The sequence below is a fragment of the Dermochelys coriacea genome, chromosome 1 (genome assembly GCF_009764565.3).
Source record: "Dermochelys coriacea isolate rDerCor1 chromosome 1, rDerCor1.pri.v4, whole genome shotgun sequence".
Taxonomy (NCBI): domain Eukaryota; kingdom Metazoa; phylum Chordata; order Testudines; family Dermochelyidae; genus Dermochelys; species Dermochelys coriacea.
In genome coordinates, this window is record NC_050068.2 from 96,979,363 (window position 1) to 97,006,922 (window position 27,560).

The window sequence follows — 27,560 nt, forward strand, 5'->3', positions numbered from 1 at the left end:
ATTCTTCCTTCCTAAGTGCAGGACTCTGCAGTTGTCCTTGTTGAACCTCAGATTTCTTTTGGCCCAATCCTCCAATTTGTCTAGGTCAGTCTGGACCCTCTCTCTACCCTCCAGGGTATCTACCTCTCCTTAGTGTCATCCACAAACTTGCTGAGGCTTCAGTCCATCCCATTATCCAAATCATTAATGAAGATGTTGAACCAAACTGGTCCCAGGACTGAACCCTGGGACACTCCGCTTGATTACGGCTGCCATAGAGGTTCCCACGGTTCTGGGACAGAAGATCCACCAAAGAGGCAGCTGCAACAGGGTCGCTACCGACAGACACAGGAGCATAGCGAACCAGTGCTAACGAGGCCACGCCGGGGCTATGAGGATGACTGTCGCTTTGTCTTGTTTAACCTTGAGAAGGACTTTGTGGATTAGCGGCACTGGCAGGAAGGCGTACATGAGTGCTCCCGACCATGGGATCAGGAAGGCATCCGACAGGGAGCCCTTGTCTCTGTCCAGCAGAGAACAGAACATGTGGCAATTCCTGTTCTGTCTGGACACAAACAGGTCCACCTGGGGAGTCCCCCACCTGAGGAAAACTAGGCTGACTACCTGGATGGAGCGACCATTTGAGACGAGACAAGAATGTCCTGCTGAGGCAATTGGCCAGGACATTCTAGGCTCCAGGCAGGTGGGAGGCCATCAAATGAATACTGTGCCACACACAAGAGTCCAAGAGGCTGAGAACTTCCCGACAAAGGGATGAAGACCTGATGCCGTTCTGCCTGTTGATGTAGTACATTGCAGCAGTATTGTCTGCCAGAACCTGCACCATCCTGCCTTTATATGGGTTTCCTCGAGACACAAGAGACAACTCTTATGTAGGTCACTAACAGGAATAGGCCTGTTACACAATGAGCATGCCTTGAAATACAGACCGCGGGGCATGTCCTGCCGGGGACAAAATCCTCACTGGGACACAATCTAACTAAACACTTAACAGGTATAAACTACTAATTAACAAAGATTTAAATGATTTACAGGTAAAGAACAAGGCTAAACTAGACAAAAAAAACCGCTGATTACTTGCGAAGCAAAGGACAGACGTGCTCTGACTGACTATCACAGGCGGTAAGAAGGAACCAAGTGGGCGCAGGGCCGGCGGCGCCTGATATACCGTGCCATGAGCGCAGCACTCCAGAGGGTGCCACAGCCGGCCCTAAGGGTACTGCTAAGGCAAAAGTCTCCGACAGCCACGCACATGGGCACGCACACACCTACAAGAGAATCAACATGAGCAAGCACTCGAAGAAGAACTGATAAATATAGTTAAACAGTGAAGTACACAAACAGAGAAAAATTAGCCAATGTTGAGTCAACTCATTGCCAGAACAGATTTTCATATCGTATGTCTGAACTTTTGTTTTAAGCTCAAAAAACAGCTATTTTACAAATGAAGAAGTTTAATTGTAAATTAAGTCAACTCACTTTAATTTGCCAAAGAGAAATCCCTGGACTTCACCTGCCTCATCATCTTCCTCTTCCGTTGTGTCATTTGTGGCTGAACACATGGAACACACACAAAAGAAGAAAATTACTGAGACGCTGCACTCCATATGATTTTATGAAAATATGCTTATGAGTAATGTAAGGTATCATTACAAAGCTTATAATCTGAGTGTGGTCATCCTATTTGTGTAAATGTATCATTCTTGTATCTGAAACTAGAAATATGAAATATAACTCTGAGGTCCTACTGTAATTATGCAAAGTGTGGGCCATTAATGGTGGTTTGAAATCTTGATGGCTCCCATAAACTAGGACAGTTTTCTCATAACATTTACAAACTATTAGTACCATCCACAAGCAAAACAAAAATATTATTTAAAAGGATCTTCCATAGAAACTTCCTAACCCCAAAGCTCCTGTCAAATAACAATCCCAGTTTAAACATTTGATATATAAATCAAAGATAGGCTTTTTTTGAGGAAGGAGTTTAACACAGATTGTTCTTGCAATGTGTGCTGAAAGTCATGAAACCAGAGCTCTGGCAAACTTGGGAGAGATTTCCACAACAATGGACCCTTCAGGTGGGAATGACCTTCACTAGCACTGCTATTTATACCAAGAGGAGACTATCAGACTAAATGCCTCAGGTGATTTCAAATGTTGTGATGATACACAAGGAGAAAGTCTCTCCAACACTCCAAAACCAAACAATGTTGGGCTTTAAAAGTAAAATCCCAATATAACTGCCCAGAAATCAATCAATAGCCAGATGAGATCAGAAAGCACAGGTTTAAAGTAGTTTGTACAAAACCCTTAACAAGATTTTCCTGTTGAAACACATTTCATTTTCAGGTTTCAGAGTAGCAACCGTGTTAGTCTGTATTCGCAAAAAGAAAAGCAGTACTTGTGGCACCTTAGAGACTAACAAATTTATTAGAGCATAAGCTTTTGTGAGCTACAGCTCACTTCATCCGATGCATCAGATGAAGTGAGCTGTAGTTCACGAAAGCTTATGCTCTAATAAATGTATTTCATTTTCAGGGACTGAAATGAGACATGCTGCTGAAACAAATGGCTTTAGTACTTTAGGCTTGGAGAGATCCCTCAAGTGTTGCACAAAAGCCCAAAGTGGCAATTTATGATGTATATCTTCAGAAAACTATAATTACAGGTAAGTTATTCTGAAGGGTGGTCACCACAACAGACCACCACTCTTTCACCTTTTATTCTTCATACTTCAGGGTTTTGTACTTTTTTGGGGCAGGGGTGTCACATTCTTTTGTTTTCAGTTAGATTACTGCAGCGGGTTCTTCCTGGTGTGACTTCTTTAAATTGCAGCTAGAGCAGAATGCATCAGTCTGTTTAAGTCTGTTTATAACCTGAAAATGAAATGTGTTTCAACAGGAAAATCTTTTCCAACCAAGTAGGTGAAGTTATTCTCATACGTATAAAAACTGGTACCTAGACACTCTTACTAGATACTTTAGAGATGCCTTAACAGATAGAAATAGAATACTAAAATGACAAAGATTAAAGAACCCTCAACCCATTGGGGAAGAAGGAATATGGGTTATGTTATGATGTATATCTTCAGAGAACAACAGCTACTAGTAAGTAATTCCCTATCTCCTAAACATTTTTGTCCATAAAAACTTCCATGGATATAGATTTCTTTGTTAATTCTCAATGCCCAAGACTACTTTTGACATATCCTGTACAAATAAACGATATATGTCAACAAAATTTAAACATACTCAGATCATTACTATCTCCAAAATTCAAGATGGTGCTAAATATTTTGAAATAGTGTCTCCAGTAACACAGTACAGAGAACAAAAATATACCTTTAATCTGTATGTCATCCAATGCTTTGTATTCTGTACTCTTTATTGCAAGTTCCACACCATATCCAGACAAATACATTTTCCTGGGGCTTGGTTTCTGTTTGAACATATTTTAACAAGTGAAAAATATAACTTTAAAAAGTGTCATTTATAGAAAATTTATGTCATCTAATGTAATCAAGTTAAAAATGTCATAAAACAGCTATTACTTATCAATCTGGAACTGATATTTTCAAATTATTGTTCACAATACAGTTTGTTCCATCAACCAGAAAAAACAGTTACAAACCTGTTCCATAACTGTTGTTCTTCGAGATGTGTTACACATCTATTCCACTCTTGGTATCAATGCACCCAGCACTTGGCTGTCAGAAATTTTCCCCCTCAGCGGTACCCATTAAGGGACTTCCCCTGCTGCCACACACCACTGCATGCAGGTAAAAGACCAGAACCACCCCTTGCCTTCCTTCTTCTTGCTATAACTCTGATGAACAGTGAGTTGTACAGTAGACATGTGCAACATACCTCAAAGAAGAGTTATGGAACAGGTTAAGGAACCCATTTCTTCTTCAAGAGATTGCACATATGCATTCCATTCTCAGTGACTCACAAGCCATAAGACATGAGGTAGGATCAGAGTCTATTTCAATAAATATTGGAGAATAACTCATTCCACCCTAGCATTGTCTCTGGAGTCTTGAGCCACAGTACAAAGAGAGAGGCAAATGTAGGACCAAGTTGCCACTCTACAAACATCTGCAGTTGGAACTTGTGCTAGAAAAGTTGCCAAGACTGATTGTGACCTCACGGAATGAGCTGTGACTCTGTCAGGGGGAGCAACATTAGCCATATTATAGTACAAGAGTTTGCAGATGTGATCCAGGAAGAAATTCTCTGGATGGAAAATGACTGACCTCTTACTCTGTCTGCCTCTGATAAGACCAGCTAGGAGGATTTACAAAAGCGAATGGTTATGTTCAGATAAAATGCCAAGGTTATTCTGATGTCCAAGGTATGTAAATGCTCTTCCTACCTGGTTGTATGTGGTTTTGGGTAGAATATGGGCAAATAAATTGACAGCTGACTGGAAAGAGGAAACCACCTTTGGGATGAACTTTGGATAAGGACATAGGTAAATGTTGTCCTTAATAAAGATTGTGTAAGGAGGTACCACCATTAATGCCTGCAGCTCTTCTGGCCAAGATAATGGCCACCAAAAATGCCACCTTAATTGACAATGCAATAGTGAGCAGCTAGCAAATGGTTCAAATAGGGGCCCCATATAACTTAACAATACTAAGTCTAAAACCCATGGGGGAACAGGATCTTGAACTTGAGGATATAATTGACTAAACCCATTAAAAACCTTATGGGCATTTCACCAGAGAAAATAGAGCAATTAGGATGGAATGCTAAAATAGCAGCCAGATGTATTTTGATGGAACTAACCAACAAACCATGGTGTTTCAGGTAAAAGTAGTAGTCCAGAATATGCTGCGTTATGCTGGATCATATTAAAGAAGTTCTGTATTAAAATCGCAAATGAGTTTGATTCCTCACAGTTTAAATTCCAGGGTATTACTAATTAAGAGGTCTCTTGGTTTTTGGTCTCTTATTTTTTACTGTTTCTCCCCCCCCCTTTGTGAAACTTGCAAGCTGCTAATTGGTTTAGTACATCCTAAGACAGAGAGAGACTCAAAGCGATACTTTGTAACAACAGAAACAGCACAGAGACTCCCCACTCTTTTGTTGTATTTATCTCGATTTTTTAACAATTGTGATTCAAATAGAGATAGAGGATGTATGTGGATGGATGCTTGGTGTGGATAATAAATGAATGATCAGGGAGGTGCCAGCCTAAGAATCCAGTGTTGATCGACCGAAGGAAGCGTCAAGTGAAAACAACCAGAAGACCCCCGGAGGGCAGACTGGAATCCACCCAACAGCCGCAAGGATGGGAGAACCGGAGACAAGATAACATCTGGCAGCATGGAGCCATCAGGAATATGCCATCTGGTGATTGATTCAGCAACAGCATGATGAAGCAATTCCCATAGACTGGCATAGGAATAAATTCCTATAAAAATGGACTCTAGAAACTGAGAGCTTTGGGGTCTGATTCTGCAAACCAACTTCCAGGAGCATCAGATGAGCATCCGATAAGGCCCTGCTCCCTCCTCGTGTCCAGGCCACCTGGCCAGTGGCTTGGCATGAGCAACTCTAAGGCTGGTAACTATGATAATAACATTGCAGAACCTGTGTGTATGTGTGTCTGAATGAATGTGTGAATAAATATGAAATTGAATGGAATGTTATAGCTATAACTAACTGCTAACTATGATTCTTTCTGTATTCATAATAAATGTGGCATTTTGCCTTATTCCCTTTAATAAGATCCTGCTGGTTTTTATTTTATTGGTATAACAGCTGAACTGAAGAACTGGTTGATGATACCCCATTCTGTTGAGACCAGGTGGAGAAACACCTCCATTTAGCAAGGTAAGCAACTCTTATAGAGGGCTTTTTACAATTTAGCACAGTGGTTTTTAACCACTACTGCAGCCTGCACCCCTTTGGTTCTCAAAATATGTTCTCGCACCCCTTATCAAAAAATCAAAATATGTTCTCACACCCCTTATCAAAAATTGTTTGGTAGGTCAGTTCTTTAAACCTGTTTGTATATTACAGTAATCGTTAAAACGTGTTAATAAATATATAGATTTGAAGAAACAAAGTAGTTGTACTTACGTGCCTGTCCTTAATTTGTGTTTTCAATGATTTACCTTCTAAAAAAATCTTGCATGTCTAGCACCCCAAGAAAGGGCATCTCGCACCCCCCCGGGGGTGCATGCACCCCAGTTTAAGAACCACTGATTTAGCAGAACCTCTTGAACATCTTTTGAGCAAGCTTGCTCTCTCTGTCTAACTATGGAGCGTCCATTCAGTTAAGTGAAGGAACCATAAGCTCGGGTGGAGTAGGAATCCATGATCCTGAGAGATTAGGTCCAAGCCTAGTGGAAGTGAAACTAAAGTTTCACTGACAGCTCCAGGATTATAAGTATGGGGCTATAAGTACGACTCTGGCCTGTTCCTGTGTTATGTTTAGCAATACTCTGTGAATAAGTGGGATTGGTGGAAAAGCGTAGAGAAGCCTGACTGACCACACCAGTAAAAAGGCTTCTGTTATGGACTCTGGACTGTGAACATGAAGAGAACAGAACTACTGACACTTTGTTGGACTTTGTTGCAAATAGGTCCACTTTGAGAAACCCCACCGCTGGAAGACCAATCTGGCCATATCTGGGCACCATTTATGGTGACTAAAACAATCTGCTCAGGTAGTCTGCAAGCAGATAAGATGCTTCTAGATTTACTGACATGGCAAAACAGTTTCCTTCTAGACAGAGTGGAGAACAGTGGGCTCTCCTCTGCTTCTTGAGGTAAAACAGTGCTGCCATGTTGTCTGTGAGGACTAGCAGGCTGCTTCCCCTAATCTGCAAGAGAAATCCTTGGCACACCAATCTGACAGCTTTCAGTTCTGACATTGGTGTGTAAAGCTAAGTCCTCTGAGGACCATAAAACCTGTATTTGTAGAAAACCCAAATGGGCTCCCCATCCCAGAGCAGAAGCATCTGTCACTAGCATGAGAGCTGGTTGTGAGAGAGCAAACAGAATGCCTACACATCCATTGGCTGCATCTGTCTACCAATCTAGAGAGGTGAGGACATGGGAGGGCATTTTTACTACTCAGTATAACTCAAGAGCCATTTGTCCCAAGTAATCTCGGACCAAGCACTGTGGAAGTGGGACAGACAGTTTGCGAAGGTGAAGGGGTCTGGAGAGATGAAAACCGGTAGGTCAACTTTGCCTGGCTCATCAAAATGCCTACTTTGTGGTTCCTGGGTGTCTTAAGGGGTGCTGAGCTGAGCAGTAGGAGTGAGAGATCTACACCTATAACCCTCTGACCTTTTGTTTTGATAGGTCCTGCTGAGGAGGAGGAGTAGAATATCACTGTGTCTGTTGTGGCCGACAGTGCTTCCTGACTGGGGCATGTGTGTACAGACCTAAGAACTTCACAGTGGCTCTAGAGTTGATAAGTCCATGTAGCTTGCTGCCCATCTGGTACAAGAATAGAGCAGGACCCTCAAATGATAAACCCTGGATAGTACTGTGGACTTCATAGGGAAGACCAGAAGACTGCAGCCAGGATGATTTATGCATGGCCACTGCAGAGGCCCGGGGTTTAGCTGCCAAATTTGCTGCCTCCAGCCCCATCTGCAGTGGAGTTCTCATGACCAGTCTGCCCTCATTGATCAGGTAAGCAACTCCTGCCTAGAGTTCTCCAAAAAGTAGCTCCCTGAACTTTTCCATGGAACCCCCGAAATTAAAATTGTATCATCCCTACAGAGGCGGTTGAGTAGCAACATGCAGCTGCAAACCCGTCAAATAAATACATACTTTTTCTCTTAAATAAGTCTAGCTGCACACTCATGTTTAACAAACCTCTTCACTTAAATGAAACTAAATATTAAAAGAAAAGGAGTACTTGTGGCACCTTAGAGACTAACAAATTTATTTGAGCATAAGCTTTCGTGAGCTACAGCTCACTTCTTTGGATCCGATGAAGTGAGCTGTAGCTCACAAAAGCTTATGCTCAAATAAATTTGTTAGTCTCTAAGGTGCCACAAGTACTCCTTTTCTTTTTGCGAATACAGACTAACACGGCTGCTACTCTGAAGCCTAAATATTAAAAGCATCTTATTCATCAGCCTGTAAAGCTTGGGGCTATCATTCTTAATAGTGTTATACTACTAAGTTCTTAGCAATCTTTGTGAACTGAAAGTGACTTTACCATACTGTATGTTTTCAAATACTGCCTGCATAACTGCAAATAATTAATTTTGATTTTTACATTGTATTAATTTTTAATTGAGAAAAAAGATGGCGATGTTGGAATTAACAAATATTTTACATAAACCTCAGTGGAAAACACCTGCAGCTAAAATGATGCAAAATATTACTACTTCTTTTCCAGTTTCAAAGTCCATGTTAGGTGTTTCACTTCATCTAGTAAGTTTCAAAATTTGAGAACACAATGTGTGTGAATTGGGCGCAGTGCAAACTTGAGATATGCCCTATCAAAAACAACATAAATACATTTTCAATAATGACAGTTTATAGTATTATTGTCAATTTGAGTTGCATACCTGAACATAATGCCGGAGAATATAAACAATTTCCTCCTTTTGCACTTTTTCAGACAAAATTGTGTGAAATTTAACAAAGTCTTTTGTACCAATTTCTGCATAAAGAATAACCACAGGAACATTTTCATTGAGTGTAGGGAACTTATGCTCCTTTATAAACAGATATGGCCTGGGCCTGCAATTAAAAACAAATAATACTGGAATTAGATATTGAGTTGAAATGTTACAGTAAATATAATCACCTTTTCCCCATTTTCTGGCTATCAAACTATTACAGAAATAAAAGTAAAAGCACACAAGAGTAAAAAAAAATACTGAAATTATCACGCTTGCTCACACAAAGACATGAAAAGACGAACTGGTTTTCAAACTAAAGTGTAATAAAGCTGAAAATTAGCATAAACTACTGATGATTTTATTACATTTTATCAAGTCACAGCTAAAACTGTACAATAAAGTTCACACAGCCTTCAGGTTTACTGCATTTGAATTACAGAAGAACCTCAGAGTCACCAACACCAGAGTTATGAACTGAGCAGTCAACCACATATCTCATTTGGAACCGGAAATACACAATCAGGCAAAACCTCAGAGTTAAGGACACCTCAGGAATGGAGGTTGTTTGTAACTCTGAAAAGTTTGTAACTCTGAACAAAACGTTATGGTTGTTCTTTCAAATGTTTACAACTGAACATTGACTTAATACAGCTTTGAAACTTTACTATGCACAAGAAAAATGCTGCTTTTAACATTCTTAATTACACAAGCACAGAAACAATTTCCTTACCTTGTCAAATCTTTTTTTTAAAAAACTTTCCCTTTATTTTTTAGTAGTTTACATTTAATACAGTAGCGTACTATACTTGCTTTTTTTTGGGGGGGGGGGGGGGAGAAGGGGAGGAGAGTCTCTGATGCTGGCTGATTGCGTACTTCCGGTTCCAAATGAAGTTCATAGTTGACTGGTCAGTTCATAACTCTGGTGTTCATAACTCTGAGATTCTACTGTAATTTTCTTTTTTAAAGTGGTATCTGCATATTCCCACTTGTGAGAATCTAGGAAGCAATAAAAGGAGGTGGTTTGACGAGTTCTCATTAAACAAGTATTGCACAACGGCCCTTCCAAAGCAAACATCATAACTTGATGCCAAATCAAGAGAAACCAAAAAAATGTGTGAACAGCACTCCAGGTAGCAGCCCTTCAGATTTCTATAATAAAAAGGTCAGAGATGCCTTCAATGTGATACTAGTAAATCGAACCCGGGGTCGGTCATAATAGTTAACATGATTAGAACAGCATTTTAATGCACAGTCTAATTCACTGACACTGCAAGGAAATGGTACTCTGTAGCAGATCACCCACTCACTGCCGCGGCACCTCCTGCTGGTCGTCCGGGGATTAGCTCAATTCCAGCACTCAGAGCATCTCATGCTGGCCAGTGTTTCTCCTGCCTCAGGCCCCGTATCCCTCCCAAACCCCAGTGCCCTTTACCTGCCCAAAGCAGTATCCCCACGCTCTGGGTCTCCTCTCCCAGGGGAACCCACAAGCCCTCTACACCCACCTTGCTTCAATGGCTATTTCCAGTCGTCATCTAGCCCCCTTTCTTTAGGGCAAACTGGAGTTTGCAGTGGCCACTCATCATTGGCAAGGGGGTTGGACCAGCTACCTCTGCAGCCCCAGTACCTCCTTAGGCCTTTAACAAGGCCTCAGGCTAGGGAGTTGCCAAGCTGGAGCTCCGCAGCTCCTCTTGCCCTTCCCCAGCACTGCTCTGCTTTAGGTACTCTGTGCTCCCTAGGTCCTTCCAACCCAAACTGGAGTAAGACTGACCCAGCTCCTCCCTTAGTCCTTATATCAGGGCCAGCTGTAGCCTGATTGGGTGTGGCCACCGCCATGGCTACTTCCCCAATCAGCCTACCTTTTCCCCCAAGAGCAGGGTAACTATCCTGCTACCCACTCACTTTACATGGATCCCCTAAAACTAAAAGTCTAAACAACTTCCTAAATATCTTACTCACAGCCAATAAAATTTAAAGCACCTTTGACACCTAAGTTATTGCTTCCAGTTTTTCCCAATTCAAAAAGATTTCAGGGCCAAATTTGACTGGTGTTGAGACCACATGGGCCAGGTCCAATGCCAATCCAATTTAGCTCTCTGCCCCATCTATGGAGGGGCAGGTGTGCCAAACCAGAGTGGTATTGCAATCACATGGGTCCGGTCACAATGCCTGGAGCAGGAAGCTGGGCCCAGCACTGCGGGACAGGAGCCACCACTGCAGGGTGAGCGCAAAGTGTGCTCACTCTCCAGCCAGCCTAACCTCACCCCACAGGCCCACCACTCTGCCCCTTTCTGTGACATATATCCTTGTTTTCCTACATCAATGCCATGAAATGTATTACAATTTTCTATGAAAAAAATCGTAGCCTTAATCATGATGGTCATGAAACTTGAAGCTGGAGCCAGTCCAGAAATTGAAACTAAACAATGGCACAGAAACTATCTTTAAAAAAAAAAAACACCCTATGAAAAGCTATATTAAACTACACAATTTTATACAGTTAACTTAACTTTTTTATTTTTATATTCTTGGACCTGCTACTAACCACAAGGATAGCCTCTGGCAATTGGGGACCACACTACCCTTTTATAACCTATGCTCCGGCGTTGCCAGCTCACATTTTATTGCAAGCCTCCTGATATTTGCTGTTTCTCTTAAAGACCCAGCTTCTAGAAACCTCTGATTATGCAAGAATCTCAAATTTCATTAAAAAAAAAGCAAAAAGTATGCCTCTAGCCCTCATAAGTGTGAAACCTTGCTAATCTGACTTGAGCACACTCTAACCACCCCCAAATGAAAAGGCAAATAAAATGCAAGAATATTTTAGGCATTTTTTTTTTATTTCCTGATTTTTAAGGAAGTCTCATGATTTTTTGGGGTTCCATTTATCGCTTTTCAACACTTGGGCGTACTATTTGAGTGTTTGGTCCCCTGATTTTCTAAAGGGCTCCTGAAGCTCATCAATGTTAGGGACACATCCCCACAAATGGGAATATGCAGAAGCCACCTTAAAGTAGTAGTCAGAATAATTCCCAAGACTTTATTAAAAAAACTGGGGGTGAGAGTAATGGTCTCAAAATGCCCTAATGCATGGGCAAAATAATTTAATTTTGTTTTTTAAAGCTATAATATTTTGGTATAAACTTTTTAATTTAAGAAATTAGAAGAAAGTTTTCAGGGCAGGAAATATACTAGAGTTGCCAAAAATAGCCTGATGCAACCTCCACACTGAAGTATTTAGGTGAAAACCATGGATATTCAAAACAAGCAAGCAACTGATTTATATATTGAGTTGTAATCCAAGCAAGAGGCTGTGGTCATAGAAAAAAGCATGCAAGTAAAACTCGGGAGGTTTTTGTAATCAACAGAATCCAAAAAAATACATGGACTAGAATCTGATTTCTCGAGGTCCCTTCCAGTCTAATGATTCTATGATGATTTATAGGCCTATAATTAAAACTTTTTGTGGTTTATATTTTATAAATAGCAGAGTCCTGGATTTGTGCCTTGCAGGCGTGTCTTTCAGCTCCACTTAACTCTACAAAGAAGTTGAGGGTATCATCTGCACTGCTTCACGAAGTTATGATGGCACTGACCATTACAGGAAAACATCCAAAACATCAAACATACGTCTTAGAAATCACAAATTAATTTCCTTTTTCTCCTTGTTAAGTGTAATTGCCTTTGCTAGTTCTACACACGTATTTAGTAAATTATTCTGACATATTATACAGATTTGACCTTACAGGATAGGTCAGTGGTTTGCAAACTTGTTCCGCTGCTTGTGTGGGGAAAGCCCCTGGCGGGCCGGGCCAGCTTTTTTACCTGCCGTGTCCACAAGTTCGGCCAATCGCAGCTCCCAGTGGCCGTGATTCGCTGCTCCAGGCCAATGGGAGCTGTGGGAAGCGGCAGCCAGTACATCCCTCGGCCCGCCCCACTTCCAACAGCTCTCATTGACCTGGAGCAGCGAACTGCGGCCACTGGGAGCCGCAATTGGCCGAACCTGAGGATGTGGCAGGTAAACAAACCGGCCCGGCGCGCCAGGGGCTTTGTCTGCACAAGCGGCGGAACCAGTCTGGGAACCACTGGGCTAGATTCATTCAGGGGCTATGCTGGTTTCTGCAGTCATAGACCCTACAGAAGGCCTCCAAAGGAGGGAAGTCTAGCACGGTTGGGAGGAAGGTTGATTATTTCAGTGAAAAGCTGCCACAATCTCCACTCCACTGCATGGCTACCAGGGGCCCAGCAGTCCAAAATATAAACGACACTGACTGGATGGGGGAAGTACAATGAAAGCAAACACTGACTCAGTGTATTGGCTTATGACTGCCAATGGAGTGCATTGTAATGTTATGGGTTGGATTAAACCTTGCTGAAGCTGGTAGGTGTACCAGTTGCTCTGAATTCAAGGCAAGTGTAAAAAGCAACACTTTTAGGGATAAGTGCTTGCTTGAAAGAGGCTTGGAATTATGAGTACAGGAAATAAATTGTCTCCTGCTGTTTGATTCCTGCTGTATTCAGGAAAACAGGACTTTATGTACATTCTTTGTAAAGAAACAGGACTGCATCAAAATGCTTGATTCCATCATCCATTTTTCCTCCTAACCGAAACAACCCACTAGCCCCCAAATTTTTGTTAACTGTTTGGGTGAGTCAAAAAAGAGTAACAAGTATTTAAACCTATCCTCCCCTCGCAGAAACTCAGTGAAATGCAAAGTATGCCTCTTTGCATCAGGCTGGATGAATCCAGCCCTATGATTTAATATAATATTTTGGATTCACAGTCTGGTTAATTTCTTGTAACAGTAAGTGTTTATAACATTTCAAGATCAACACCACACTTTACAAAATAACAATTAAATTATAAATAGAGGAGGTCTTCAAGCATAATGCACGACTTATGTGCTTCATAAAAAACAAATCAGATAAGTGTGTGCTTTCAAGATGTTTGAAGTTTTTGTAGTGCAATATTACATTTTCCTCTTTAATAATCTGTTTTTCCTTATATTATATTTACCTCTTAGTTGCCTTCTTCAGAAGTTTTTTAATTTCGTTAGTCTTACAGGTGCGCTTTTCATGGATAACCACAAATGCACTGCAACCTTCTGGTGGAGGTTCATCAGCTGCAATCTCAATATTTCAACAGTTACACTCAACCTATCTGCTTTAATTGCACTACAACTTAAAATTAATGCACAGTTCTTTGATTAAAATAACTCATCAGCTACTATTAAGTTGTGCTTCTAATTAAATAAATTCAAAATTGAATATATGTAAAGATATTAAAAAGACTAAAAGAATAAAACGATATAAACATTATGTTTTCTCAACAGAACAACATTCTACCAAATTCAGTTATATTTTAAAGAACATAAATATTTACATCTATTGTTTTATCTTTTTGGGGAGAGTAGGCGGGGAGATCTCCTTCACATACTTTGCATTGGTGGAATGTATTCAAAAAAGGAGGGATTTTACTTTTGAATTGTTGGTTGCCATGCTAATGAACAGTGATAGATAAGTAGCCAAAAGAAAATTAAATACAATACTACCCTCAAAATTAAACAATTCACATCTGTTTTTCATTTTTCCCTGTCTTTTACCTCTAGTCCTGTAATTCTTCTTGGAGCTCTGTCCTCCAAGTCCCTGGATATTTTTTAATTACCTCCTACTCCAGGTCTCCTCCTACAGCTTCTCTCAGCTACAGTAATGGCTTTACTTTCACAAAGGAGAACAAGAAAAAAAATGAAGAAAGTGGCTTCCACATGGATCCACCATCACTAGAGAATGAACTTGTTGCCAAAGAGCTAACCCTAAGAGACAGCAGAGGATCCCATCTTTCCTTACCTTGAAAGCTGCATTGCTACAGGAGAACAACAGGAGGAGGTATAGGCTTAGGCTGGTGGCATAAGATATGAATGATCTGAGTGTGTACTTCATTTCCTATCTTCCCCCTTCTCAGCAATGGAAGGAGGTAGAGATCAGATAATGCTCTATCTGTCCTAAAAATGTCCAATATACACAGTGGGGATAGAAATGAGAACCTCACTAAGCAATGAATCCAAAATGCCAACCACAGGAAAGATGGGTGGGGAAAGCTTGAATTATGAAGAGCTTATTCCCACAGCAGTACAGAAAATAAGCCTGAGCTCTGAAGTAAAAACAGATTCAATAAAACTTTCCTTTTAAAAAAGCTATATATTAAACATAAATACTTTTTCCTCAAAACTTTATAAAACTCTTCTATAAAATATATTATAACATAACCTATTTATAATATTCGTAATGTTTGGTTCCAAGTAATATCTATTACATTCTACTGATGTTATAGACCATGGGTGGGCAAACTTTTTGGCCCGAGGGCCACATTGGGGTTGCGCAACGGTATGGAGGGTTGGGTAGAAAGGCTGTGCCTCCCCAAACAGCCTAGCCTCCGCCCCCTATACACCCCCTCCCACTTCCCGCCCTCCTCAGAACCCCCGACCCATCCAACCCCCCTGCTCCTTGACCCCTGGACTGCCCCCTCCCAGGACCCACTGCCCCTAACCACCCCCCAGGATCCGCCTGCCCCCACTCCCTGTCCCCTGACTGCCACGACCCTATCCACACCCCCGCCCCCTGACAGGCCCCCCGGGACTCCCATATCTATCCAACCCCTGTGTTCCCTGTCTCCTGACTGCCCCCCCTTCTGAACCTCTGTCCTAACAGCCCCCCAAGGACCTCACTCCCTATCCAACTCCCCCTGCTCCCTGTCCCCTGACCACCACACCCAGCAGAAGCTCCACCTCATCCAACAGCCCCTCGCTCCCTGTCCCCTGACTGCTCCTCGGGACCCCCTGCCTCTTATCCAACTCCCCCACTCCCCGCCCCCTTATCATGCCAGAGCCAGCCACGCTGCCGCGCTGCCCAACAAGAGAGGCGGGCCAGAGCGCTGCTGGCATGGCTGTGGGGGAGGGGAAACAGCGGGGGATGGGATGGGGGCTGGCCTCACTGGCCAGGAGCTCAAGGGCCGGGCAGGATGGTCCCGCCATAGTTTCCCCACCTCTGTTATAGACAACAACAATTTACTTCAAAGTATAGCTATCAAACATATCAGAATACCAAATATATCAGCTAATTTTACACACCTGTTGAAACATCTGAACAGTTGGTGAGTATGCCCTTATGGAAAGGGCAAACTTCAAGAGATTGATCTGCAAATTGGATAAAAATTGTCCTGCTTTCTTCAAGATTAAGTTGTAGTAAGAATGTTCTGAATCTGTTAAAAACAATACAGTGAAGGTTTTAGTATTTGGCCTCAAATAGTATGGCATATCCATTAGCATTAGGCAACATGCAAATATTACACCAGTATTGATTGCCAATGGAACACAAAAGGATCTGAACGTCTCACTTGGTGAATTGTTTTACTCAGCAAATCTAAAAATGTCACATCAATGGGAAAAAAAGCTGCAAGTGTGAATTAAATAGCCTCATTTACCATCTCATTTAACATTTTTCAGGAACTGAAGAATCCACTCAGGACAAGAAAAGCAACAATTCTTCCCTATATAAACTTTTTGGCCCAAGGGCCACATCGGAGTTGCGCAACTGTATGGAGGGTCGGGTAGAGAAGGCTGTGCCTCCCCAAACAGCCTAGCCCCTGCCCCCTATCCACCCCCCCACACTTCCCGTCTCACTTACTGCCTATAATTTACTCATTTACTTCCATTTTTTTCTGAATCTATCTCAGGCTCTTTGTGCTGTTCAAAAACATTTTATACAAGCTATAAGGTTACTCACCTGTAAATGGAGTTCTTCCAGATGGCCTCTGCACATTTGTTTTTGGGATGCACTATCAGTGCAGTTTGGACTAGTGGAACCTTAGAGCAGCAATGCCCACTAAAGTGGTCTCATGCCCCCTGCACCTCCTTTTACAACGCCAAATGTTTGAAGAGCAAAACTATGAAAGGGGGTGCCTTTCACCAACCATCTCAGTTCTTTCCACTGCTCCTCAGATTGAAAGTTCAAATTAGGACTCCAGGGAAGAAAGGAAGTTGGGGTGGAGTGTGAATATGCAGATGTCATTTCATAAACTCCATTCACAGCGGAGTAACCTTCAGTTCTTCAAATGGCCTCTGCACATTCCCATTCTAGGGAGTTTGGTAATCAGAACTTTTCCCTCCAGACAGTGGGTCCTATTTAAATAGAGATTATAATACTTCTTTATCAAATTATGCATCTGGCCTATGCCAGACCCAAGGAATAACGCTTTGTAAAAGTATGAATCTAGTTGCAAGTGCCAGCTCTACAAATTTCTAATATGAGAGTATGTCTAAGGAAGGCCATCAAAACATCCTTCACCATAAACAAGAGTGCTCTAAAACCTCCTGAAAGAAGAATAATGGTGTGTTTAACCACACTGTTCAATATAGAGTTTAATGGACTTAGGAAGGCATTGGGATGTGATTGCCTGATCTTTATTCTTTTCCCCACAAGAGACAAGCAGTCTATGTGATTTTCTTGTATTCTTTAGACTTATTCAAATATAAGGCTAATGCTCTCTTAGCATCCCCTGGTGAACTGTTAACCTTCCCTTCAGTAAAAGTGAGGGCTAGGAAATGAATCCAAAATGCCAACCACATGGAAAGATACTGACAAGTTTATGAACTGGTTGTGATTACATGCTTTTACCATCTCTGAGAAAAATTTCAGATGTGAATGGAAGTCCACTTTACCTTTGTGAAAGGCTCTAAAGGGGGGGTTGCAATCATAAGAGCCTGAAGCTCACTCACTCTTCTAGCAGATATACTATAAAGGTTTTGATAAAGCCTATCTTAATTGAAAGAGGGGGAAAAACAACAGAAAATGTGGAAATAGCAGAAGTGCTAAATGACTTCATTTCAGTTTTCACCAAAGGTCAGTAGAGTTGGATGTCTAACATAGTAAATGCAAGTGAAAATGAGGCAAGATCAGAGGCTAAATAAGGAAAGAACAAGTTAGCAATTGCTTAGGCAAGTTAAATGTTTTCTAGACACCATGGCCAGATGAAATACATCCTAGAATACCCAAGGAGCTGACTGAAGAGATATCTGAGACAGAAGAGATTCCAGAGGACTGGAAAAGAGCAAATGTAGTCTATAAAAAGAGAAATAAAGACAATGGGGAGCTATAGACCAGTCAGCTTAACTTCAGAACACAGAAAGATAATGGAGCAATTAATTAAGCAATCAATTTGCATAAGGTTGTCACCTTACTAGAAGATAGTAAGGTGATAAGTAACAGTCAGCATGGATTTGTCAAGAACAAATCATATCAAAACAACCTAATAGCTTTCTTTGCCCTGGTCTACATTAGGAGTTAAGGTCAAATTTAGCAGCGTTAAATCGATTTAACCCTGCACCCGTCCACACAACGAAGCCCCCCCCCCTTTTTTTTTTAAACTTAAAGGGCTCTTAAAATCGATTTCCCTACTCCACCCCCGACAAGGGGATTAGCTCTGTAATCGGCTTTGCCAGGTCGAATTTGGAGTACTGTGGACACAATTAGATGGTATTGGCCTCCGGCAGCTATCCCAGAGTGTTCCGTTCTGACCACTCTGGACAGCACTCTCAACTCAGATGCACTGGCCAGGTAGACAGGAAAAGACCCATGAACTTTTGAATTTCAATTTCCTATTTGGCCAGCATGGCAAGCTACAGGTGAGTGCAGAGGTCATCAGCAGAGGTGACCATGGAGTCCCAGAATCGCAAAAGAGCTCCAGCATGGCCCGAACGGGAGGTACGGGATCTGGTCGCTGTATGGGAAAGAGGAATCTGTGCTATCAGAACTCCGTTCCAGTTTTCAAAATGCCAAAACATTTGTCAAAATCTCCCAGGGCATGACGGACAAAGGCCATAACAGGGACCAAAAGCAGTGCGGCGTGAAACTTAAGGAGCTGAGGCAAGCCTACCAGAAAACCAGAGAGGCAAACGGCCAATCCGGGTCAGAGCCCCAAACATGCTGCTTCCATGATGAGTTGCATACCATTTTAGGGGGTTCAGCCACCACTACCACAGCCATGTTGTTTGACTCCTTCAATGGAGATGGAGGCAACACGGAAGCAGGTTTTGGGAACGAGGAAGATGATGATGAAGTTGTAGATAGCTCACAGCAAGCAAGCGGAGAAACCGGTTTTCTCGATAGCCAGGAACTGTTTCTCACCTTGGAGCCAGTACCCCCCGAATCCACCCAAGGCTGCATCCTGGACCCGCCAGGCAGAGAAGGGACCTCTGGTGAGTGTACCTTTTAAAATAGTATACGTGGCTTAAAAGCAAGCGTGTTTAATGATTCATTTGCCCTGGCATTTGCGGCTCTCCTGGATGTACTCCCAAAGCCTTTGCAAAAGGTTTCTGGGGAGGGCAGCCTTATTCCATCCACCATGGTAGGACACTTTACCACTCTAGGCCAGTAGCATGTACTCAGGAATCATCATAGAACTCAGAATAAAGCATTGCAGTGTATGTTTGCTGGCATTCAAACAACATCCATTCTTTATCTCTCTGTGTTATCCTCAGGAGAGTGATATCATCCATGGTCACCTGGTTGAAATGGGGGTGCTTTTCGTAAGGGGACATTCAGACGTGCCCATTCCTGCTGGGCTGTTTGTCTGTGGCTGAACAGAAACGTTCCCCGCTTTAGCCACAGGGAAGGGGAAGGGGTTGGCTATGTGGTGGGGGGAGGCAAAACGTGACCTTGGAACGAAAGCACATGTGCTATGTATGTAACGTTAACAGCAAGCTTTACCGTGATAGAGTGTACCCATGGTTCTATAAAATGTGTCTTTTTAAAGACCACTGTCCCTTTTTTTTTCTCCACCAGCTGCATGTGTTTCAAGGATCACAGGATCTTCTCCTTCCCAGAGGCTAGTGAAGATTAGAAGGCAAAAAAAAAGCACTCATGCTGAAATGTTCTCTGAGCTCATGCTGTCCTCCCACACTGACAGAGCACAGACGAATACATGGAGGCAGATAATGTCACAGTGCAGGAAAGCACAAAATGACTGGGAGGAGAGATGGCGGGCTGAGGAGAGTAAGTGGCGGGCTGAAGAGAGGGCTGAAGCTGAAAGGTGGCAGCAACATGATGAGAGGAGGCAGGATTCAATGCTGAGGCTCTAATATGCTCCAGCATATGGTTAAGCTGCAGGAAAGACAGCTGGAGCACAGACCACCGCTACAGCCCCTGTGTAACCAACCCCAAGTTCCATAGCCTCCTCACCCAGAAGCCCAAGAACACGGTGGGGATGCCTCCAGCCACCCAGCCACTCCACCCCAGAGGATTCCCCAAGCAACAAAAGGTTGGCATTAAATAAGTTTTAAAGTGCTGTGTGGCCTTGTCCTTACCTCCTCCTCCACCCCTCCTGGGCTACCTTGGCAGTTATCACCTATTTGTGTGATGAATTAATAAAGAATGTATGAATGTGAAGCAACAATGACTTTATTGCCTCTGCAAGCAGTGATTGAAGAGAGGCAGGGAAGTAGAGTGAACCAAGGGGTGGGGGGTTTCATCAAGGAGAAACAAACAGAACTTTCACATCATAGCCTGGCCAGTCATGAAACTGGTTTTCAAAGCTTCTCTGATGCGCACCGCGCCCTCCTGTGCTCTTCTAACCGCCCTGGTGTCTGGCTGCGCGTAACCAGCGGCCAGGCGATTTGCCTCAACCTCCCACCCCACCATAAATGTCTCCCCTTTACTCTCACAGATATTGTGGCGCGCACAGCAAGCAGCATTAACAATGGGAATATTGGTTTTGCTGAGGTCTGAGTCAGTAAACTCACCAGCGCACTTTAAACGTCCACATGCACATTCTACCACCATTGTGCGCTTGCTCAGCCTATAGTTGAACAGCTCCTGACTACTGTCCAGGCTGCCTATGTATGGCTTCATGAGCCATGGCATTAAGGGGTAGGCTGGGTCCCCAAGGATAACTATAGGCATTTCAACATCCTCAACGGTTATTTTCTGGTCTGGTAAGAAAGTCCCTTGCTGCAGCTGTTGAAACAGACCAGTGTTCCTGAAGATGCGAGCATCATGTACCTTTCCCAGCCATCCCACATTCACGTTGAAACGTCCCTTGTGATCCACCAGTGCTTGCAGCACCACTGAAAAGTACCCCTTGCGGTTTATGTACTCGCTGCCTTGGTGCTCCAGTGACAAGATAGGGATATGGGTTACGTCTGTCGCCCCACCACAGTTACGGAATCCCATTGCAGCAAAGCCATCCACTATGACCTGCTCATTTCCCAGAGTCACTATCCTTGGTAGCAGCAGCTCAGTGATTGCATTGGCTACTTGGATCACAGCAGCCCCCACAGTAGATTTGCCCACTCCAAATTGATTTCCGACTGAGCGGTAGCTGTCTGGCATTGCAAGCTTCCACAGGGCTATTGCCACTCCCTTCTCATCTGCGAGGGCTGCTCTCATCTTGGTATTCATGCGCTTCAGGGCAGGGGAAAGCAAGTCACAAAGTTCCATGGAAGTGCCCTTATGCATGCGAAAGTTTCGCAGCCACTGGGAATCGTCCCAAACCTGCAACACTATGCAGTCCCACCAGTCTGTGCTTGTTTCCCGGGCCCAGAATTGGCGTTCCACCGCATGAACCTGCCCCATTAGCACCATGATGCCCGCATTGCCAGGGCCCATGTTTTGAGAGAAGTCTATATCCATGTCCTCCTCACTCTCATCACTGCGCTGACGTCGCCTACCTGCCCGGTTTCACTTTGCCAGGTTCTGGTGCTGCATATACTGCTGGATAATGCGCGTGGGTGTTTCATATGCTCCTAATGGCCAAAGTGATCTGAGCGGGCTCCATGCTTGCTGTGTATAGCATCTGCACAGAAAAAAAGGCGCGGAACGATTGTCTGCCGTTGCTTTCATGGAGGGAGGGGCGACTGACGACACGGCTTACAAGGTTGGCTTACAGGGAATTAAAATCAACAAAGGGGGTGGCTTTATATCAAGGAGAAACAAAATCAACTGTCACACCGAATGGCCCCCTCAAGGATTGAACTCAAAACCCTGAGTTAGCAGGCCAATGCTCAACCCACTAAGCTATCCCTCCCTCTGGTATTTCAGGCAGGACTGAATCTCCATTAAAGTTTTCAAGGTGCCCCTGACAGACCTCACCAAAACGACTGTTGTCCGTTGATTTCACAGAGGAAGGGGGGGAGCAAATGAATACAAAACAAATCTGTTCTATTTCTTGTTTTGATCAACTCCATCTATCTTTTACATCTTTGGCTGGCTGCAGACGGTGCAGTAGGACTGCTAGCCATCCTCATCTCCTGCCTGCTCACCATAAGATGGTACAATAGGACTGCCTGCAGGACTAAAGAGAATGACCTGGTCGAGTCACTCCTAATTTAGTCCCTGCGCCCATGTCTGTCCAGGCACTCCTGACCAACCTTACCGAGGCGGCCAGGAGCACCTCGGACACGATGAGGATGGTTTTCAGGCCTATTGTGTCGTTGGCTGCCGCAAGGCAACGGGTTGCTGCTCCTGTGCAGCAATGCAGTACCGCGTCTGCCAGCATCCAGGAGACATACGGTGACAGTGAGCTGAGCGGTCTCCATGCTTCATGGTATGGCATCTGCACAGGTAACTCAGGAAAAAAGGTGCAAAACGATTGTCTGCCATTGCTTTCACAGAGGGAGAAAGGGCCTGACGACATGTACCCAGAACCACCCGCGACAATGTTTTTTGCCCCATCAGGCATTGGGATCTCAACCCAGAATTCCAATGGGCAGCGGAGACTGCGGGAATTGTGCGATAGCTACCCACAGTGCAACACTCCGGAAATCAACGCTAGCCTTGGTACAGTGGAAGCACTCTGCCGACTTAATGAATTTAATGCACTTAGAGCATTTTGTGTGGGGACACTCACAATTGACTATATAAAAACGATTTCTAAAAAAAGACTTCTATAAATTCGACCTAATTTCGTAGTGTTGACATACCCTTTGATAGGGTAACAGGCCTTCTAGATAGGGCAGAAGCTGTAGATGTGGTATATCTTGACTTTAGTAAGGTTTTTAATACTGTCTGGCACAACCTTCTTGTAAACAAAATAGGGAAATACAACCTAGAAGGAACTACTATAACATGGGTGCATAACTGGTCAGAAAACTGTTCCCAGAGAGAAAAGGAGTACTTGTGGCAGCTTAGAGACTAACAAATTTATTTGAGCATAAGTTTCGTGAGCTACAGCTCACTTCATCGGATGCATTCAGTGGAAAATACAGTGGGGAGATTTATATACATAGAGAACATGAAACAATGGGTGTTACCATATACATTGTAACCAGAGTGATCACTTAAGGTGAGCTATTACCAGCGGGGCGGGGGAGGAACCTTCTGTAGTGATAATCAAGGTGGGCCATTTCCAGCAGTTGACAAGAATGTCTGAGGAACAGTGGGGAGTAGCACAGCTGCTACTCTGAAACCTGTTCCCAGAGAGTAGTTATCAGTGGTTCACAGTCATGATGGAAGGGCATATCGAGTGAGGTCCCACGGAGATCAGTTCTGGGTCCGGTTCTGTTCAATAGCTTCATCAAGTTTGTGGATGATACCAAGCTGGGATGGGTCGCAAGTGCTTTGCAGGGTAGGATTAAAATTTAAAATGATTTGGACAAACAGGAGAAATGGTCTGAAGTAAATAGGATGAAATTCAATAAGGACAAATGCGAAGTACTCCATTACAAAGGAACAATCAGTTGCACACATACAAAATGGGAAATGACTTCCTAGCAAGGAGTCCTGCAGAAAGGGATCTGGGGGTCATAGTGGATCACAAGCTAAAACATGAGCCAACAGTGCAACGCTGTTGCAAAAAAAAAAAAAAAACAAAAAAACCAAACACCATTCTGGGATGTATTTAGCAGGAGTGTTGTAAGCAAGACACGAGAACTAATTCTTCCACTCTCCTCCCCATTGATTAGGCCTCAACTGGAGTATTGTTCAATTCTGGGTGCCACATTTCAGGAGGAATGTGAACAAATTGGAGAAAGTCCAGAGAAGAGCAACAAAAATTATTAAAATCCAGAAAGTTTAGAAAATATGACCTATGAGGGAAGATTGAAAAAATTGGGTTTGTTTCGTCTGGAGAAGAGAAGAGAAGAGAAGAGAAGAGAAGAGAAGAGAAGAGAAGAGAAGAGAAGAGAGAGGGGACATGATAAGTTTTCAAGTACATAAAAGATTGTTACAAGGAGGAGGGAGAAAAAAATGTTCTTGTTAACCTTTGACGATAGGAGAAGAAGAAATGTGCTTAAATTGCAGCAAGGGAGGTTTAGGTTGGACATTAGGAAAAACTTCCTGTCAAGGTGATTAAGTACTGGAATAAATTGCCTAGGAATGTTGTGGAATCTGTATCATTTTTTAAGAGCAGGTTAGATAAACACCTGTCAGGGATGGTCTAGATCAAGGGTGGGCAAACTACGGCGCACAGGACGGATCCGGCCCCTCAGGACTTTGGTTCTGGTACCCGGGATTGCCTCCCTGTGATGCCACAGGCCTCACACTGCTCTCAGAAGTGGCTAGCATCACATCCCTGGAGCCCCATGGGGGTTGGGGAGAGAGGCAGAGGGCTCCATGCATTACCCTTGCCTCCAGGCACTACCCCCCGCAGCTCCCACTGGCCGGGAACGGAGAACCGCGGCCAACGGGAGCTTCAGAGGAGATACCTGGAGGCATGGCAAGGGCAGTGTGCAGAGCCTTGTGCTCCCCCACTCCCCCAGGGGCCGCGCAGGGACGTGGTGCCAGCCGCTTCCCGGAGCAGAGCGGCGTGGGGCCAGGGCAGGCTCCCTGCATGCTCCGGGGTGGTGCACGCTGCTGCCACCCCGGAACCACTTTAGGTAAGAGGTGCCAGGCCGGAGCCCAAACCCCTCCTGCACCCCGCCCCCTAGCTCCCTGCCCAAATCCCCCTGCCTGCACCTTGCACCCCTCCTGCACCCCAACCCCCTGCCCTGAGCCCCCTCATACACCCTGCACCCCTCCTCTGCCCCAATACCTTGCCCTGAGCCCGTTTCTGCACACCGCACCCCAACTCCCTGCCCCAGCCCTGCATACAATTTCCCCATCCAGATGTGACCCTCAGCCCAAAAAGTTTGCCCACTCCTGGTCTAGATAATACTTAGCCCTTCCATGATTGCAGGAGACTGGACTAGATGACCTCTCAAGGTCCTTTCCAGTTCTATGAGTCTATGATTCAGGTTGAGAGGCGGGATTATGCAGTATTCGAACTTTCTGATGAAAGAATTAAGCTTCTCAGGCTTTAGAATGGATCAGAGACCTCCATCTTTCTAAAGGATCTGAAAGTACCTGAAATAAAATCCCTTCCCCCAATTTATCTATTGCACCCCATTCTAGTAGTGAACTAACTTTAGATGTTAGAAAGTTCTCATGACAATAACTGCAGAAGAGAAATGGAGAAGGAGGTTGGGGAGAGGGGCAGTGCTGAACTGAACAAAGTTACTCTGTTGGAAAGTTTCCAAGATCCATCAGTCTCTGGTGATAGTACACACTCTATGTGCAATGGAGAGGAAAAGTCATATTCTCTGAAAGTCCTTGTCCTGTCCAAATAGAAGGCCAGCCTCTTTTCACGTCGAGCGTATGGAGGATAGCTTCCCTATTATCCTCATGAGGTTTGGGATAAAAGGCTGGAAGTTGAATAATCTGATTCAAATGAAACACATAAGTCACCCTTGGGAGTGAACTTTCAATGTGGTCTAAGTGTGACCTTGTCAGGGAAGAACACAGTAAAAAGGATATCTCCCCTATACCTCTTGCAGTGGTGATGGCAATGAGGAAAGCCATCTTCACTGAAAGGTGAGTTAGTGAATAAATGCCATGGGTTCAAATAGTGGACTAGTCAGTCCTCTTTACGCTAGGTTGAGTTCCCATTAGGGAGGGGGAGCCTGGGTTGTGGGAAGAGGTTTGCTATGCCATTAAAAAAATCTCTTCGTAGTTGGGTGGGAAAAGGTTGAGTATCCTTCTATTTGCTAATGGAAGGCTGCAATTGCTGCCAGATGAACCTTCCGTGAACTAATAGAGAATCCCAATTGCTTTGAAGTCAACAGGTAGTCTAGGATAACTGGTAGGGTGGCTGCAGTAAGGCTGACACCCTTGGACTGGCACCAGATCTGAAATCTCTTCCATTTCTGAAGGTAGGAATGACAAATAGTTCCATTCCTACTGTGTACTAGCACCTCCGGTACCTCCTCAGAACAAGATGTGCTGGAACCATGAAGTAGCCATGCTTTGAGTCGCAGAACCCACAGATTGGGATGGAGAGTGCGTCTCTCATTCTGAGACAGGAAATAAGGAGTGATCAGGAGAGGCACTGGTGGACAAAATGCAGCTGTGACAGGAAAGGTCAACACGTCTGCAGGCCAGGTGGGAGAAAGCAGTATAATGTTTTCTCTCACTCTTCTTACTTTCAACAGGACCTTCAGTAATAAAGGGAAGGGGAGAAAAGACGTAAAGAAGGCTCTTGTCCCAAGGAATGAGGAGAGCACCTCCCATGGAGTGTCATCAAATCCCCACCCTGAAGCAGTACTGATCACATTTCTTATTCTGGGAAGTAGCAAACAGGTCTATTACTGGTGTCCCCCATTGTCGGAATATGTCGTGGAATATCACCGACTATCTCCCATTCGTGGTCATGTGGGAATTTGCGGCTGAGGCCGTCAACCATCGTGTCGCATATTCCCAGTGGATAGTCCGCTGATATTAGAACCAGTTCCATAGTTTTAGTGCCTCTACACACACAGGGAATGAGACCAGGTGCCTCCCTGTCAGTTTATGTAAAACATGTAGGCCACATTGTCCATCGTGACTTGTGTGTATCTCTCTGATCAGTGAGAGGAAGTCAGCACATACGTTTCTGACCACTCTGAGCTCAAGCAGGTTGACGTGGAGGTATGTCTTGACCATTTGTCCAATATTGTGCAACCATTCAGATGCGAACTCCATCCTATGCAGGGATGCATCAGGGATCAAGAATAGAGATGGGGAAGGCTGTACCATCTCTATCCAGAAGGAGAGACAGAAATATCTGATATTGGAAGAGTGCCTTGTCTGAATGGGGTCAAGGCCAGCTCCTATGAATTCCAGCCTCTGTACCAATATTAAGGTTGATTTTTGTTCGTTGAGCTGTAGGCCCAGATTCAGAATCACGTGGCCTGAGTGATTCGTTGAGCCTCTGTGAAGGACTGTGCACTGAGAAGGCAATCATCCAGGTAAGGATAAATTGTGATGCCTAGAGAGCATGAGTGGGCTGCCACTACTAAAAGGACCTTGGAAAAAAACCCTGGGGACTGATGAGAGTCCAAAAGGGAGAACTCTGTACTGGTAGTGGTCCTGCCCAGCATGAATCTGACGTAACATTTGTGACTCAGTATGATGGAAATGTGGCAGTATGCATCTTGAAGGTTGAGGGCAAAGAACCAATCTCCTTCCACTAATGCTGGAAAGATTGTTGAGAGGATGAACATCTTGAATTTCTGTGCTTTGATGTATATGTTGGGTGATCTGAGGTCCAGTATGGGTCTTCAACCTACCTTTTTCTTTGATATCAGGAAGTAGTCAGAGTAGAAATCTTTGCCTCAGATGTATGGGCACAGCTTCTATAGCTCCTATGCTATGTTTACCTCTTGACGTAGTAGACTCTTGTGAGAAGGATGTTTGGGAGCAGAGAGGGAGGAGAAATGGATGGCATATCCATTCTGGATAATCTCCAGCGCCCACTTGTTGGAGATTATCTGTTCCCAGGTACTGCGGAATGGAGTAACACCATCTCCAAAAGGATGGGCGAGGACTTCCAGCATGAGGTGGCAAGGAGAGTGTTCTACAGATGCCTCAACCAACATGTCAAAACTGGCGCTTCAAGGTGAAGGCCTGAGATGAAGTCGGTTGACATTCTCACTGTTGGGGAACCTCGGTT

The 27,560-nt window shown here is 43.9% G+C and overlaps 1 protein-coding gene across 2 annotated transcripts in view; it reads right to left on the minus strand.

Moving 5' to 3' along the window:
• UGGT2 (UDP-glucose glycoprotein glucosyltransferase 2) overlaps nt 1–27,560 on the minus strand; it is a 312,930-nt gene that overhangs the window by 273,024 nt on the left and 12,346 nt on the right. Inside the window, exons 1-6 of one of the 2 annotated variants that reach the window (XM_043504676.1) lie at nt 16,575–16,763; nt 15,733–15,863; nt 13,623–13,735; nt 8,552–8,726; nt 3,345–3,441; nt 1,480–1,552 (exon numbers count right to left, since the gene is read on the minus strand). In XM_043504676.1, coding sequence (XP_043360611.1) covers nt 1,480–1,552; nt 3,345–3,441; nt 8,552–8,726; nt 13,623–13,735; nt 15,733–15,744 — 470 coding nt within the window. In that variant the 5' untranslated portion in view covers nt 15,745–15,863; nt 16,575–16,763. Of the gene's footprint in view, nt 1–1,479; nt 1,553–3,344; nt 3,442–8,551; nt 8,727–13,622; nt 13,736–15,732; nt 15,864–16,574; nt 16,764–27,560 lie in introns of those variants that run through there. The other variant, XM_038387171.2, reaches the window with a different exon arrangement.